This window comes from Homalodisca vitripennis, chromosome 2, assembly GCF_021130785.1.
Source record: "Homalodisca vitripennis isolate AUS2020 chromosome 2, UT_GWSS_2.1, whole genome shotgun sequence".
In the NCBI taxonomy this organism is placed as follows: domain Eukaryota; kingdom Metazoa; phylum Arthropoda; class Insecta; order Hemiptera; family Cicadellidae; genus Homalodisca; species Homalodisca vitripennis.
This window is the reverse complement of record NC_060208.1, coordinates 188389971-188408631: the sequence shown is the minus strand read 5'-3', so window position 1 is coordinate 188408631 and position 18661 is coordinate 188389971. Positions and strand designations below refer to the sequence as shown.

At 32.7% G+C, this 18661-nt stretch overlaps 1 protein-coding gene across 1 annotated transcript in view; it reads right to left on the bottom strand.

Annotated features, from left to right (window-relative positions):
- LOC124355176 (rho guanine nucleotide exchange factor 2) overlaps positions 1-18661 on the bottom strand; it is a 195317-nt gene that overhangs the window by 25312 nt on the left and 151344 nt on the right. The window contains 8 exon segments of the mRNA XM_046806178.1: positions 1497-1704; positions 1803-1942; positions 4179-4381; positions 5374-5548; positions 6586-6767; positions 14119-14228; positions 15399-15556; positions 18271-18403. Of these exon segments, the coding sequence (XP_046662134.1) occupies positions 1497-1704; positions 1803-1942; positions 4179-4381; positions 5374-5548; positions 6586-6767; positions 14119-14228; positions 15399-15556; positions 18271-18403 (1309 nt within the window).

Here is an 18661-nt window from a genome sequence, read left to right as displayed (position 1 = left end):
TAACGTGCGCATATGGGGACTCGAACAACCTCACAACGTTATTCAGCATGAACGAGACTCGCCGAAAGTGAACGTTTTTTGTGCAGTCTCTCGTAAAAAAGTGTACGGTCCCTTCTTTTTTGAGGGAGACACTGTGAATGGAATGAGCTATCTTCAAATGCTGCAAAATTGGCTTTTCCCACAACTTCAGGCAGACTCTGGTGACTTCATTTTCCAACAGGATGGAGCTCCGCCTCACTGGCACAACAATGTTCGGCAGCTTCTCAACACTCTGTCTGCCCCACCGCTGGATAGGGCGCACGGGACCTCGAGACAACGCCCTTCATTCTTGGCCTCCAAGATCACCAGACTTGACCCCATGCGACTTTTTTCTTGTGGGGATATGTGAAGGAAAAAGTGTTTGTTCCCCCTCTAACTCATGACATCGAAGAACTAAAGAACAGAATAACTGTCGCAATAAGGCCGGTGAACTCAGATACGTTGTGTAAGGTTTATGAGGAATTTAGCTATCGTCTGGATGTTGTTCGTGCTTAAACATTTGTAATAACATACCTAAAACTTTAAGATTTTGTGAGTATTTTGCAATAAATATTATTTTTGTAGTACATTTTTAGCAATAGATATTGAGTTTTAAAATCAGGTCATTCATTTTGATACACGCTGTATTTATATTTCTCATTTCTAAGACCAACTAATGACAGCATGGAATAGAATGCAAGGTAATCTCAGCAAATTCTGTAACAGCTAGTTGTGCTGTCACTGGACAAAATCAGAAGCTGTCTTTTTTATTCTGTCAATGCAGTCCCAGACTGTTCTCTCTCCCTCTCCATCTGTTTTATGTGTTTTATTAAGTGATATCTCATACCGGACACACAGTACCACTCCTTTTTATAATATTTAATTTTGAAGGGGGCGGCAGGTATTTTGTTTACCAGCTGATAAACAATAAATTTTTTAAACTTTTGTTTTAGAAAAAGGAGAGGCTGATCCCCTTTTTAGCCTTATCTGCCCATCCTCATGGACCACTGACCTGTGTGATGATCTTATCAAATAGAATAAGAGGAAGAATCAATATAGCACAGGGCCGATGGTACTGATAAAAGGTGCAGCGATCACAGACAGGATTTGAAACTGCACTACTTCTAACTCAGACTCAAAGTCCAATGTCTTAGACTGCTCGGCCATTGGCACTCTCACAATGCCAATAATTATCATTACTCTATAATGTTAATGGTTTTTTAACATTACCTCATTGCTAAATATGATTTCATTCATAAGCCTTTATAACGTATTGGAAATTCTTATCCAGTCTTATTTGGATGACAAAACTTATGTAACATTCTCTCAGGCTGATCTTAGTTGTGCAAGTTTGATAGTTCGGTGAAGTCAACATCCCTATCAAATAAGATGAACAAATAGACACATACTAAGGCAATAATGGCCCTCACAAACAGAAACTACCCTTTTGTCAGTTTCTATAAAACTTCAAAACAGACCTGTAACCGCAGCAGCTGAGCCTTCCGTTCCTCCAAGTCTCTCTCCTCCGTCTCTCGCTCACGTTGCCACGCTTCCTTTTCATGAGTCAGCTTGTCCTGCAGGTTTCGCAACTCCTCTAACTGCTGGTTGTGTCGGTAGATTGGCCGCCTTTCCCTCCCTTCCTCCCCGGCCAGTTGTGCCTTGCACGCTGCAAGTTGCGCTTGCAAGCTGGAACAACGTTGGGTATTATGTCTCGATCCATTTAAAATTTTGAAAATATAACTCTCATTGAAACAAAATCTTAATAACAACAAATGATGGTATACCTGTCGATGGATGTCATCTGCTGTGAGATGATACAGCTGAGAGTATATACATGGTGGGATAGCTGCAGTGCTACCAACTGCTGTTCGTGTCCCAGACTGAGAAGAGCTGGTAGATCACTGTTGCACCCCAGCCAAGGTTCCTGACAAAATTTATATTCTAATTATATACCTATAAATATCTTGAAATATGATATAAAAAAATAACATTATATATATACTTGAAGTTCAATAGAAATTACATGAATGAATGAATTACGAATATAATAATTTTATATTAAGCAGCTAAGTGACAAGAGTCATGCTACCAACAATGCCATCTATTGTTTTAATTTAAATTATTTAAATAATACAATTTAGTGCAGTACTCACTATTTCTCTCTTCCCTAAGCCTGAACAAAGTAACATGCTGCACTGCACAAATTATTAACACTAAAATAGCAATTATTACATGTTTTGCTAATTTGAGTTGCACGTATTTGATAAAAAAATTATCTCAAAGAAAATCAATAATATTGATCACTCATTATAGTAGAGTTGTTTAAGGAAAGCAGCTGGACAAAAGGGAAAGTATAGACTTACAGCACAAGATAATATTATCATGACTATCTGGAAGTCAAAGGCATAGCTAAGGGAGGGGAAGTCCAGGGTGTCCAGAACCCCTAGATAAATTGTGAAAATTCTTTACATGTAATTTGTCTTAAAATCTGTTAAATAAATAACCTGCAGTTCATTATGTATATTATATCGGTTTTCTCTTATGCTTTGTTAATAATTTATTGACTAAAAAGTCTAAGGTGAAATGAGACTGTACAAGTTTGTAGAGAACGTATCATCACTGTTTGCTGGTGAGATCTGTGTGAAAAGTTGGCTGAATTCGGGAATGCCCGCGTCACTTTGTTGCATATACGGCGTAGTGCTTCTGAATAAATATGAAAAGTATATGGAAAATATGAGGGTTTTTGTAGGCTTATTTTGATTTAAACACTAAATATATTATGCTATTGTATGAATGTGTTGTGTACTTCTCAAACAAAATTATATATTCTTTGTTTAAAGTTTGTTATTAACGACGAAAGGTTTGAAAGGATAATAAGGTTTTGGACATTTGCTACCGTTATATGTTACAAAAAAGTATAACATTACGTTTCAAGGATTCAGATTTACCCCTTCTTTAGGTAAACTCAATTATTCTCAAATTTCAGGCTTCAGAACCCAATATTTTTTTAAATCTCATGATAAGTTGATAAATGAATATTATCAAGGTTTTCACGAGTTCTCGTGATTGTTAACAACTCTAAAGCTAATGAAAATTCTCATTAAAAATATTGCGATTTTTCACACTGACTTCTTGATAAGACTACAACATTTTCAAACTCAATTCTTAGACAGAATCTGAGAGGTAGGACGAACATAGTGTACAGAGTTCAGTGGGTGTTCTTTATATATATATATATATATAAAATAGATGGAGAAAAACAGAATATGTTTTAGTTTTTACAGGCCTATTGATTTGGTAAAAACATTCAATATCAGGAATTTCTAACTTCTGTTTCTATAGAGCTCTCAGCTTTTAAATGTCTGAAATAATTATTTTTAGAGTACTTTTTAAAATCTTTCCTGGGGGAGAACTCCCAAACCCCCCTTTTGATGTTGGGTGTACTCCATACTCTCTAGGCCTCCTTGTGGACCCTCACTTAACATGATTTTTATCTATAACACCGCTGGATTTTATCTGACCAATTTGAATTTTAACCACTGTACATAAACCGATCTGTTTAATTGGATGTGTATGAATACAGTATAACCCCTCATATCCGGCCTCGGTTTTAGCGCACCTCGGTTTATCCGGCCACTTCCCGGAAGCCAATATCGAAATTTTTTACCACGGCTTGCAGACGCGCAGTTGCACGCACTAGTCTCCCACGACTCGTGCGTTATTTTGGTGTATCTATTTGTTTACATTTTCCTGTGTTGTCCTCAGTTGAGCTAGTAGGTTTAACCTGTAAACAGTTCATTGATTATTTCCAGTGCGGTTAGTACAGTACAATTGTTTTGTTTCGTCAAGTGTTGTGTACTGTAGGTTGGTTTATCCGGCCAGGGGCTCGGTCCCGTGGTGGCCGGATATGAGGGGTTCTACTGTAGTAGAGTACGAAATTGTTTGAATCATAATTTAGTTAAAACAGTTAAATATTACAAAAAAAAGAAAAAATTGATATATTTACTATATACATTAAGCATATTCTGAACTTCCTACAACCTTCAGTGATTGCACTACTTTTTTCCAGTGGACATTAACGAAAGTGATACAAATACGGTTATACCTAGAATATATTGAAATATATACACCCGACTAATGAACTGTGTATTGTAGTGTACCTGCAGAACAAGGGACAGTTTGGGTGAACCCTTGCCAGTCTCTGGGGTGAGCACTGGACTGGAGCTGACTGAAGGCTCTCTACTAGGTGGCTGTGTGGCTGTCGTCTGCTGTAGCTGTAACTGACTCTGCAGGTGCTGAGTCTGCTGCTGTTGTAGTTGCTGCAACTGCTGCATCTGTTGTTGGTGCTGCTTCTTCAGGAGACCTGTGATGAAAATGTTAATAATATGTATTTTATGCATCAGTCTAAAGAAAGATATACCAAAAGTATACAAGACCTCAATTAAATTTTTTTTTTTTTTCGCCTGGTAAAATAAGACATTCTTTACTTTTTTTTTTTTTTTTTTTTTTAAATTTGTTACTAAATTTGACTAAAAATCTAATTTTTTTACCATTAGAATCGCTTCATCTTCAGCCCAAAAGAAGTTGTGGAAAATCTTAAGCATAAGTATAGTTGCATAAAAATGTCAGATAAAACATCAGAAATGAGAAATTTTGATTATCCCAACAAATATAACAGCCATAATCAATTCATTATAAGAACCACAAAATGCAGTTTATATTGATTTTAATGAATGTTTGTGTCCATCTTTATCAAGAACATCTTTTGAACAAAATAAATTAATAATCCATTTTTGCATGCTTTATTACATTGATTGCGGCAGACGATATTACAACTATCCCGGCCGTCCTAAAATCGGTAAATGACTAGAGTCGCAGTGTAGGTGTTAAACTCAGAAACAATGACCTAAAATATTGCATTTAAAATTAGTATAAACAATAAAAGCCTGATTTAATTTAAAATAAAAATTGATTGACAAAGAGAACTTGCTCTGGTGGATCTAGGACATTGTCAGGCGAGCATATAGTCACTAAGACACACATGCTTACCTGGAAAGTGTGAGATACGATTTCGAGTCTCAATGGAGCAAGTACTTTATGTAAATCAATCTTTATTAAATATGTGTGTAAGTGCACACGTGCGCATGTTTGGTAACACTATATTATTTTTATTATTTAAACACATGAAAATAAACAAAGAACTAAATTTATTTTAGGTTAAAAAATTATAATAATGATTAATTATTTAAATAAGCCAAGAGCTAACACAACTGCTTGGCATCATGCCACAATTTTAAATTAATCACCATTTTATTGCTTCCTGAAATGTAAATCCAATATTTTAAACAATTTTACCTTTATTGAGTGCCCCGGGGTCCTTGTTGGCATTGTCGAAGCCCCCAAAAGTCTCAGCTCTCTTTGGTAACGTGGGTGACACATACGTCTCGCTCTGGTGTTCCCCGACCGAGCTGACACTGCGTGACAGGTTGGTTCCGGATGCATATAGTGAGCTGGCCAACTGGTTCACTTTCTGCAAGCACAGGGGTTCTATTCTTGACACCAATATAATTATGAATGAAATGGAAAAGAACCTGTTACTGTGACTACTTAATAGAAGTCACTGTTCTCTCAACACTGGGCAGGCTATACTTCAGAGAAGCCAGCTGTGCATGCTATCTGTTTTTGACAAAGCACACAGATTCCAACATCAGTTTACTAGGAAAAATATCACAGTCACTGTATCGAATCGAATCGAATCGAATCGAATCGAATCGAATCGAATCGAATCGAATCGAATCGAATCGAATCGAATCGAATCGAATCTTTATTCACCACAAGATATTCCATAGAATACATAGGCAAGTCATGTAACTATGAGATTAATATTTCTACACACAAGCCATTGTTTACATAAATATAACCTAAGCCAATGGACTATTTTAAGACTACAGTAGGCCCTATAATATAAATAACAGCAATATAGTATTACAATACTAGTAAATATTTTAATCAAAATAGCATTTTATAAATTACAACAGGCCTAACTTAAACATTATAATAAACAACACATTGGACATTACAATAAATAGATATTATTTTACTTAAACATATATTTGTTATTGCATATATATATTATATTATATAATATATTATATATTATATTTTATATATTATATATATATATTATATTATATAAACATATATTGTAGTTGATATTGCAGTAACTGGTGTCAAACTAAGGAGTGGAATATAGGGAAGTGGGTGATAAGCAGATGAAAGGAGGATGTTGACTTGTTACAAAGATGTTAATATGTTTGAACAATTGATTCTTATTCATTTCTTGTTGCCTCACTGTAATATTTTAATAAAACGTTAGTTCAGACACAAAAGTTTAGAGTATAATAAATAATTTAGAACCAAATATTGTTAATCTAGTTTTGCTTTATTTTAATGGCTTGGAAATAAGTATAAAATTTGAGTTGAGTTATTCTAGTGAACATTTTTAACACTGTAAAATTGATTGTAGATCCAGTTTCTATCTAATTACTCAATTACTCGTTCACTCACCCTGACTGCCGACAGTACTTCCTTCCACATCTGGTTGAGATCGGTGTCGTCGGTGACCAGGTGACAGTAGGAGGGAGGCTCCGGAACACCCGTTACTCCAGCCGCTGCTACGAGCCGCAGCTGCAGAGCCATCTTCTCCTCCAATATCAGCGCCTGCTCCAAATCCTTCTGCCTCAGTACTCCTGCACATGTCATTATTGCTTTAACACTACTATAGTCACAAATTGTTGGTCTAGTTAGATGTTTGTTTGGTTTTCACAGTGATAAATAACTGGAAAGCTCTAAATTTGGTTTTATAAACTATTTCAAAATCAGTGTTTACATAGATGAAATAATTACAGTAAATTAATATTTAACTACAGCTTTAAATAAAAACTTATAGAAAAGCATGCAAAGCATCAGTTGGAAGTAATTAGAAAAAGACAGAAAAATGTTTAACTGTGTGTAGTTACGCAATTGATATACATAATAATATTATAACATCATTGAAAGAAAAACTCTGTAACTTTTGTCATCCATTTTACAAGCAATAAATAGAATAAGTAGTTGGTACTCTGCCATACCACTTACTAATCAGTTCAAGCAGTAATTGCATGTCTATGGCATTAATGTAGTTTTAACAGATATTTGCAGAACAGAGTTCCGTTGGATATTCACCAGTTTTGTGAATTAACTAGTTAACGCATGCCCCTTTGCTGCTGTTAATATCTGCTAATGGCCCTGTGTTTTAGGACTGTGCAGTACAAATGTAACAATTCCTTAGTTGTTTACTCCTAACAGTGTCATGTTGAGTAGGTGTGACTAACATTTCTTTATTTCACAGTTTGCATTAATGTTTTACATTACATATATGATGTCATTTGGGATCCCCTCCAATTATAATTTTGTCAAAATGTATCCACATTATTACAACAAACAAAATCATGTGTTAATGTCATTTTAATCATCTAGTGTTTAAATTTACATACAGACAAGGTATAAGCTGCAATTGCATTTGTCTCATTTTGAAAAATGATCTGAGAAAATGTGGCAATGTTTAGAAAAACTCTCACAAAATTGTGACAAAAGCGAGAAAGAACAACTAACCACCAAAACCATTTGGAAAATAATTCCAAAGTGTTAAAAATAATGTTTTTCAATGAGATAAAATATCATACACCACACTGCGCTGCCGGCTGATTAAAAGATCTAAAATTATAGATACCTGAGTTTGAGCTAAAATTACAGGAGTAAAATTTAGCTTCTTTATTTCTGCTTCTAGACATATAACGCATTATTTAAAATTAATATCCAAGTTATGTGTCTGTAAAAAGTAGTACTGTTTTTGGTGCCTTACTACTAAACTGTAATTTTGAAAATTAATTATTCATTTTTAAACCTGCCAATGAAAGCTCGAAGCCCTTTGAAAAAAGGTGATGGGAAACGGTAAAATATATAAAAATAATATTTAATCTATTACAGCTTCGTCTTGTACTCAATGATGCGAGTGGACCACGCACTTTGTGAGAGTGATGTCCAATGAACGGCCATATTTCGTCGCTATGACAGCAGTGCTAGTGCGCTGTGGCTGACTTGGGCACAAACAACAATGAGCATTGTACACTTCTAAATGATTTTTCTTCACATCTTTAACTAGTACTAGAGATTTTTTGAGGTTATGTTATAGTCAGATTTTATTTAGAATGACAGCTATTCATAAGAGGTTAATTATAACCAATTTAAGCATCTAATAGAGAGGAATTAGTTTCAATGGGTTTAAATATTGGTATTTACAAAACAAAGAAGGCTGTAAATTGAATGAGGTTGGTCGTTAGCCCTCCGAATGCCCTTTTTTCAAAAACTAACCTGTTTTTTTCCCAGTTTTAAAAGCTATTTTTCTAAAATCTGTAAAAAATAGTTTTTTATAATGTATTGGTGAATAAGTAGTCTGAATTTTAGTTACATGTTCAAAGTAAACGGCATCACTAGAGTGGTTTTATGACACGTGGTTCATGACAAAAGCTAATTTCCGGGCTTTTATATATGACGTTGAATTTTTTAATAATAATAACAAAAAACTATAATTTTTTATGTTAAATGTCAAAGAATAACAAAAAAAGTATGTAGGCTTCAAAGTTTTCACAAAATATTATTTCAATAGGTTTTTTCAATGTTTTTACGCCTACCTCAAGGGCTAGCTAAAAAATTAAACAATCATGCATCCGACAGGGTACACGATAGTCTGAGGTATTTTTTATGAATGGGCTCAAATTTGACAAACCACAAAGACAAGCAAACAATAAAAATGCAATAAGGATATTGTGCTATTTAAGCATATCTAACGTGTACCTCATCGGGTGTATGACGCGCTTGGTGTGTCTCCGATCGGGTATATGTTGTCATGAACATGTTAATAATCCATTTCAAATATACCAGTTGGAATGAGCAATAGCTGGTGAAAACATTGCATATATTATTGTTTATTGATTTTAATTTTTCTTTGAAATGTATAAAACGTCAGGAGAAGCTTGAAAATAAAACAGAAGAGAAAAACGTTTATGCTTATACAAAAGTAAAATGTACCTACAAAACGAATAACAAGAAAAACACAAATCATAATAAATGCTTATCACGAGCGATAGATAACAGCACGTTCACAATAAACTCTACTTGGTTACAAATGGCACTCTTTCACCTAACACAAAAACAACAAACTGAAATAATATATGGTCTGTTTGTATTTATATGGTGTATTAACTCAATATAAAGAATGTTTTAACTGTTAATTTCAGGTATACACCAATTTAATGTTCCCTTTAATTTTATTTGTAATCTTAATGTTTTATAACTATTATTTCCATCCACTCAACTTAACGGAAGTTACTTATTATTGATTTCTGTTGACGGTAACAATTATTTCACATTAGTGAACTTCAAAAACTGTATGATATTAGACATATATGTAAGTAATATTATTTTATTGATTACATACACGGCAAAGTTGATTTTTAACCCTTCCACCCACCAGGAATCAGCTAGTAGAAGTGTTAAAAGCTAGTCATTTTTTCGTTTACCACATATTAAATAATCGATTTAAATAGTAACCTTAACAAATATATTACCTTCATGTTGCTATTAAATTATAAAAGTATGTACTTATAATTTAAAGAAATGTTGTTAGTAAATTTTAATAAAGCATAAAAGTTCATTTGTGCCAACCACCATGTTTACAAAATATTTCAGTACTTTAACCTTGATACAGGCTAAATTCATCAATAAGTGTTCAGCAAGTGCTGTGTATTAATAAAACACTTATATTCTCAGTAATAAGATCTAACATGAAAGTACCAAGCGGTTTAGGGACTTAGGATCTGAGTTGGAGATAGTGCAGGTTGAAATCCTGTCTGTGTTCGGCGCACTTTTTATCATTACCATCAACATTATACTGTACTGACTCTCTGATAACTCTCTGTACCAATCTGTTTGATAAGATCCTTGCTCAGGCCAGTGGCTCATGAGGACAGGCAAGATAAGGTTTAAAAGGGGAATAGACCCTCTTACAGAAAAAATAAAAACATATAGACAAGAGGATCTCTGACCACACAGCTCAGCTTTGTACGCTACACCACCAGCAAGTAAAAACAATAACCACGATGACTGAGAAATATTCATATTTATTGCCAATTGGTTTATTAAAGAATACTTACACATTCTAAAAAGTTTGAATAAGTCATTTATAGATTAGTAACTTTATTTTTAAATTGTTCAGAATAAGTTACAACATAAATGCTTTAAAACTATTTAATCAGTAAAACAAATATTTATAATGTTTTCATTACAATAATGCATTTTGTGTAATACATAAAATATCTATTTTATATTATCGTAAAATTTTGCACAATTCCTTACTTATAGATATACAGTGGAACTAGAACAATTGGAAGCCCAAGGGACCAATAACAAAATTTGAATTATCCCGAATTTATAATTTTCTAGATTTTATTACAATATAGGGATGTTGAAGGACTGGGAGAGGAAAGTTTGAATTATGCAAAATATTGAATCTAAAAAGTTTAAATTTTTTGACTATCTTGAATTATCCAAAATGTTTGGCATGAATCAGGGAACTAAAACATTACAGTTTTGCAACAAAGTTTTATGAAAATACCTGTTATGTAAGTTTTTTTGTTTAGTTATGTACAGAAATTTTATTTTATTTTACAACATAAAGACATAACCTTATTCAGTTATGTTATTACACAAGTATACGTTTGAGCACAGAAAAAAATTGATCAAAGTAATTTAAAAATTAGCCAAAATAGGTCTGATAGCAGGACTAAACAGGACAATGGATGGTTCAGGGTGGACGGTTCTAGGGTTAATTGTATGTGTAAATTCTATTATTTTGAGAACAAACATAATGCTTAGTAAAACAGTATGCAGTAACATGTTCAGTGAATCAAGTAGTCTGAGATGATGCATTTACATGAAAGTAAGTCAGTTGGGAAATGGTTGATTTTTAAACTGAAAATGTTTACTATGTCAAAATAAAGTATTAACTGCTCAACAATGATTGGCAGGGGGCCATTTAAAACTCACCCTAAAAGGCACAGGCGACAAAGGAGAAGCCAGTTCTGGAAGTTTCCAGATTCCATATAAGACTTAAACTTGTATGTCTTCATACAGACTTACTTGGCAGTGTTGAGATTAACAATGTACATAGAAGTTTATAAAACACTCTCACTCTATATAGCATAAAATTGAAAAAAACTGTAAAATATTATTTATCAAAGAAGGTGACTATTATTAATACCAAACAAAAATTATGGATATTTGCTAACCTCATGCATTTTTCGAAAGGCTTTATTAATCACTGTTAATAGTTTACAGGGATGTCCGAGCACAATTTTTTTCAAGTCGTATGTATAATAAATACTTAATTAAATTTATAATGGAGTCATATTTGATTTTACCAATTGATTGAATTTTAACGGTTAATTTAATTGATTCATAAAACAAAGTTAGGTATCGGTTCCATGTTTGTCAAAAAACCTGATTTGAATTTTAACCAACCCAAGGAAAACTTTTGAGTACTGTTACTAATATATAAACAGAGAATTTTACTAATGAACAAAATAAAATGTTTGTGTTCAGTCATTAAAATAGAAATAGTTTTAACCGTTGAAATTAAAATTAAAAAATGTCTATGAATAAAAAGTACTCATTTTGATTTTTTTAGACTTGAAAAAGATTAACAAAGCCTGAGAAAACGGACACATTTGTTAGAAAATAAAAACAAACATCTTCACCCACCAATCCAGCACATGCGCTTTCATTCCCATTACTCAATCACACTTGCTACATTAAAAAACTACGTTTTATAGCTAATTACTGGTTAAATTAGCTAATTATCAGGCAATTAAAAATATGAAAAAATCGAATCAATTTCAAAACTAAACCATTTTATAGAAATGATAACATTTTTGCCAAAGAATAAATTTAACCTGTCTTTAGGAGGCTTGTTGATGTATTAAATCACTGTAATACAAACATTAGAGCCAATAACAATGTAATTTTTGTTTTAAAAATGTTAATACATGGAAACAAGATTAAGCATCATAGAGTAAACGGGGGAGGAGGGGAATATAAAAGGTACTTAGTACATTTCAACATTGTAAAACTGATAAACAAAACATAAAAAGAACCATAGAACATTTAAAGCATTGAATAGTAACAGCCCTCATATACAAGCGTTAGAGATGCACCAGCATGCTCGTGACGATACCTTCAAATCCTAAACTGGAGTCCATAGCTTCCCATGGACAGAACAATGAACATCAGCATTCTCAGGCAACACAGTGCACTTTCTTAATTGTAGGCAAATATAGCCAAGCAACAGAGCCATGATCACATCATTGCCAATCAATGTACAAAATTACATTTTCAGTTGACCACGCAAAGTAAGATTTGCCTTTGAATTCAATTTGCATTTTTTTTTAATCTTCCCATAAGTACAACTAAATGCCTCATTCTACAACAAAACCTTTATAGTAAATGGCCCTTATGAATGGAAAGACGTGTGTTTCTGGTGTATCTGGCTGTCTGATGGACAGCACATTTATTTATCCCCAACATGTCTTTCATAAGTACTGCTATGTTATATGTATAGTTTCTTACATAAACACAAGAGTTCAATTAAACACATGACATAAAATGTAAATAATTTTTTTATTCCTGTATTAATCAGGTGTACTAATTTTGAAACAACACTTTTCATATTAAACAGTTACAATATGCTTTACCCCAGCTTGATATGAACACCATGATTTACTCTGCAGAAGGCTAAGTAAACCTGATCTCTTCCACACTTTAATAAGAACTTCTAGAGTAATTAATGTAATTGCGGATTGGTTTTAAATGTTTAATACTTTAAATCTGTTTACTTTAAACTTGTGACTTGATATTAACTCTTCAGTGCAGTTTCACATAAATGTCTTTCGGCAAACTCAACTCACTACACGGTTTCATGTGAACGTTTCATTTTTGTGTAGACCGAATTCCTCTGCAACCTATTTGCAGCAGTCACAACTATTTCAAACTATTTCATTTGTTTCACTAGATAAAGAACATTTCATTCTATCTTTCTGTCATAACAGCAATGTTTTGTTTGTTATGATTACATTAGCTGATCATTTACTGTAAACATAATAGAACACGATATCGCTGCTATTTAGAGTGGCTTAAATTTACATAATATTTATTATAGCTAAGTGTTCAAATATCACTGTTTTTGTTAATAAAAATTACAACATGAGTATATAAAGTTTACATTAAAAATTTGGTTCCAGTTAATATTTTAGAATTATCACCAAAAGAAATCATACATCTTGTTAACAGGCTTAAAAATATGCAATATAGTTTACAGATGATAAACTTAAGCCTTCTCTTAAAATTTTGAAACATTAACTTTTGGAAATTTGTATAGAATGATGTTGTTTGTTACATTCCTGTTTTTTGCTTAATACACAACTTTTATTATCAATGACCTATTGTTGGAAAATCAGTCGCTACACAGCCTAGACTAAGAATTTTGGGTCTGAGTTAGACTATGTAAGATATATTTAAACAACTACACAAATTATGAGGTAAGAAAAATGAGTAATTGTCCGATTTTGTTACTGTGAGCAGCAGTGTCCACACACGGACACAGCAGATGTGTAATACGAACTGAAAGCTAAATATTGCTAACAAAACTACAAGAACTTGTAGATTTGAGTCACTTAACAAATCACATATTTCTATCACTTATTACAAATAAAGCCTCGACATAATGCACACAAATGATTTAAATGTACAGACAGTATTTTTCAAATACTTTATATAGGTATCATTAGCAAATATTCTGAAAATTTAAAATGAAGAAACAAAGTTACAACATCCTAGAACTACCTCCATTTATGAGTACAACATAATAATTGAGCATCACTACATAACTTTAGTTATCCAGATCATGATATGGCTAACGAATAAACCATCAAAACTGTAGGTACTGACCAACAATTTGGTGTATCTGGTTCTGTTTCGCTTCCAGCACTTTTTGTCTTTCTTCTGAACTAAGAGCACTTGTGTCATCATCATCTTCAGGACAATTCTGGACAGCAGACCTGAAATTTCAGATTCGCTCAAGTATTCCTGTTCATAAAAATATTACAAAAGTATCAGTACAAAATATGATAGTATTACTGAATTTGAAAAACATTGAGAACAAATTAATAGTTTGAAGGCCTTTTCAGAGAAAGAGTTTTAATACAATTAAAATAATATCAATAGTGGCATTTAAAGGAATTTAGAAATAAATGAAGAAGTAATATTTTGATGAACACAATGAAAACACGATTCAGAACAGGATAATAAATAAATACCTCCCAGTAATCTGGTGAAGTGAAATGTTTTCTAATAAATGAACTCACAGATTGAACTCTTAACTGCCACCATAACAGTTAACTGTTTCTTAACTGTCTAGATCAGGTTGGTAATACTGGCATCAATGCTTTTTCTACAACTCCCATAGTTCATAGATGGACTGCAACAAGTCTCATTGCAACAGTTGAAAAGGACAATTTTCGATACACTTAACAATTTCTTTTCTCTCTCTAAAACGAAGCGCAGATGACTTTTAAATCTAACGGTCTTCTGGAAGCTTCTGAGTGACAGGATATTTAGAACTCAGTATTGGTAAGGGTGGGGATTGGACAAACCCCCTGGGAAGATCCAATGGTAGATTTAACGGTAGGAGGAATAGCAGACACATTTCACCATGTCACCTTACAGGAGGTGGAGACTAGGCCTCTACCAGTAATGTGGACATCGGAGTATTCCCCATCACATTTAGGGTTGATAAAGACTAGAGGTGTACATTCATATAAATTTAGCTATTTGGTACACATACAATAGGCCATTTTTATTCAGAAACGCTGTAAAACTTGTTCCAAATATTGAAAGTCCATAGCTTTAAAAGTTAAGGAAAATCAAATCCTGTTTTTTTACAACTGACAAATTTAAAAATGTTAGTGCTGAGTTGCCAAGTCCATCAGGAACAAGCGGGGAGATGGTTCAAGCTGTGAGTACAGTGCAGTTACTATTAAATTTGTTACACAAGAATAGGTTTTGAACTAACACAACACATTCTATTATTGTACCATGAAAAGTACTAAACAACTTTAAGCATCATCTAATGAAGACCACTGGAGGGATCATTTAAACTCGCACACTTTTGAATAATGATCAAATACAGAAAAATTACCAAACTGATATTTAATAGAGGATTTATTTACCTGATTGCTTGAATCCAAACTTGTTTATTGCGAGGGTTTTGGACTTTGAGCTCAAACATTTCAGGTTCTGCGGGGTTAGAGGAAATCAGATAGATTCCTCTTGACTCCTGTCCAGCCTTCTCCCTCACCAGCAGCTTCTGTAGGGATACCACGCCTGCCTGCCAATACATAATTTGTTATTGCAGGTGAAAGCCGCTTACATTTAATATAGTAGAGTCACTGTGATCTGAATCTCACCTGTCCAAAACATTTTATTAAAAAAATGTTTCTGCATGACTTATTCCAGATCAAAAAGGGGTAGAACTTTTAATTATTTTATAAATGGGTACAAACTGGAAAATCTGAAAGAAATTAAAGATCTAGGAGTTATGTTTGATTCTTCTTTTAAGTTCGACAAACATTTAGACGTTACCATCAGTAAGGCTTACAAAATGCTAGGTTTTGTTATGAGGAATGCAAAATATATTTCATCCATTGATGCAATCAAATCCTTATATTTTTCTTTTGTTAGAAGTGGATTAGAATACTGTTCAATTATTTGGGAACCCTATACATTAACAAATATTCAGTCCGTTGAAATTATTCAAAATAAATTTTTAAGATATTTGTATCTAAAAAAACACAACACATATTGTGACAGAAATTTCCCCACTGATTCTTTAAGAAATTTATTTAATTTTCAAAAACTTTCAGCAAGAAGACTAATTTTTAATCTATCTTTTTTGTTTAAATTACTAAATAACCTGATTGATAGTTCACATTTACTTAAAAATATAAACTTTTATGTCCCTAAGTTTCATTCAAGGTCCAAAATATTGTTTTTTATTCCTAGATGTAACATAATCAGCCAGTATTATTTTTCTTTGTTTAGGAGTTTTAGATTTATTAATAATAACAATTCTTATATTGATTTACATTTAGGAAGTGCAAAAGATTTTATTGGAAAATTAAAACCTTTAGTTTGAGACTTTTACTCGAAAGGCTGTAATAATCTGTTTATTTCTTAGTATTCTTACCAATAAGTTAAGTTTTTGGATTATTTGTAGGATTTTTTGTATGTTATTTATGTAACCAATCTAGATATTATTTGTTTAGAAGTGTTTCATTTTGCTCTGTAAATTTAATTCTTATATAATTTTAAGATGTTGTGCATGTTATTTATTTCAAGGTGAAAGTGTTTTTTTCCTCTATTGTTAAGAATAACATCGTTCATTTTGTTTTTTGAGCTAGTATAATTATTAATTTATTTATAATTTGCACTGCACTTAGGTTAGAGGATAGTATAATTTTTGTTTAATTTTTATTTTATTTAATGTAGCTAATTTAGGTAACTGATGACCTGTAGCTATTTATAAGTCAAAATAAATAAATAAATAAATATCTTCAGCAAAAATATAAAGTACACAATTATTAAAAGTATACAACATCTATGTTCTTAATATAAAGTTACCTAATTTATAACAAGGGAAGAAAAACTATTTTTTTTTTTCATCCAAAATGCTAGTTTTGGTTCTTTAAAAATTCTATATTTGCAAATGATTACATAACAATATCAACCAATGGCACAGGTAATTTTTTTATATGGTCTCTGTATAAATCTGCCATCTGTGATTTCAACCACTGGTTTACACTGGCTTACACCATTCCATCAACTGCCTTTTTGTTTCAGAATTAGCATGCTTCACCCAAGTCTTGTCCCCAGTTATGATAAGATTGACAACTTTGTTTCCATTTTTGTAGTAATCTTCAAGAAAGGTCAATGCTACATCCAGTCTCTGTGTTTTGTAGTCCTCCATTAGAGTTTTGCAACCCATTTAGTACAGAATTTGTGGTAACCAAGTGTTTTCATCTCAATTTCATACACTAATGTCTGAAATTTGGGGAAAAGTGTTTGGGACAGTTCCATACTTCTGAAACAGTTATTTTAAAGAATTTTGTTGTTGATTTTCATCACAAGGCCACAATACGAGGTCTTCACTACAGTTCTCATATGAACATTAATATGATAGTTTTTAAACCATTACACCATTGCATCACTTGTGACTCATTATTCCTCTTCTGTCCACATCACAAAGTTGGTAATAAATTTGAATTGGTTTATGGTTTTGCCAACAAAGATCTAATCACAAAAAGCACCTCATATATGGTGAGTTTTCTGCAGCACACAGAATTAAGACGGTACACTACCACTCGGTCTGATGTGTACTGTGTTTAAAAACGTTTTGACACCAAAATGGCGACTCCAGAACTGCCCACTGCCGTGATCGGACAAAACGTTTGTTACTTTCTAGACACCCCTCTTACATAAGTCTAAGAGTATTGTAACTGAATTGAAATTGTTCAAAACATACCTTGACAGGGGAACAGTTTAAAATAGTTGGGCTTTTCAAAGAATACTTACCTATTTACTAACAAGACAAATTGTTTATTTAAGGTTATGGAATAAAGGTTAAAGTAAAAAAGGGGACAACTAACTGAGATCAATTAATAAAATGTTGCAAATAAACTATGTGTAGCTTCATGGTATAAGTACCAAGCCTAAATAGAAATGAACAAATTTAACACATAGAATTTATGCTTATTGTTCAAACAGATGCTTTGTCTGCTCGTTCAAAAATACATGTGCCAAGCCTGCAAAATTGTGCACAAAGCAGCGGGTAACAACTAGTATAATATACTAGTAATATATTATATTATAATATATTACTATACTTTGAATATAATAGTAAAAAGTAATCTGAATAGGGTTTATTTCAAATTAGTTGGGGATTAGGAAGACTCTCAGTTAAAAAAATTTGGAAAACTGTAATAATTTCAGATCAATTAATACATTTTTTAAAAACTAAAATTAATTGATTGACACAAAATTTACCTTGTTGTCTGGTGTAAAGAAGGTATATTTGTGGTTGTTTTCTAACAGGAAGAACAAAACGTCAGACAAAACAATAACAAGGACAACTTGCATCTTGCCCCTGCCTTGCATCAGTGTTGCGACTCCTTCAAACCTGCAACAAAGGAGAAGGGGAATGTACATGCTGAATATAAGAAATTCTGGATAATGTGGTTACTCCATTCAGAGGGTTGGTTTTTAGATTTTTATCAGTTTTAGAGCAACAACAAATTAAAAGCAATGAAACTTAATTTAAAACATCAGTGGATGGGTATATCCCAATACCCCTCTTGATCATACCCCTGTTACGGAGATCTACCAACCTAAAACAGTTAACTAATAAAAACTTACAATCCATCCCACTACTCCTGTG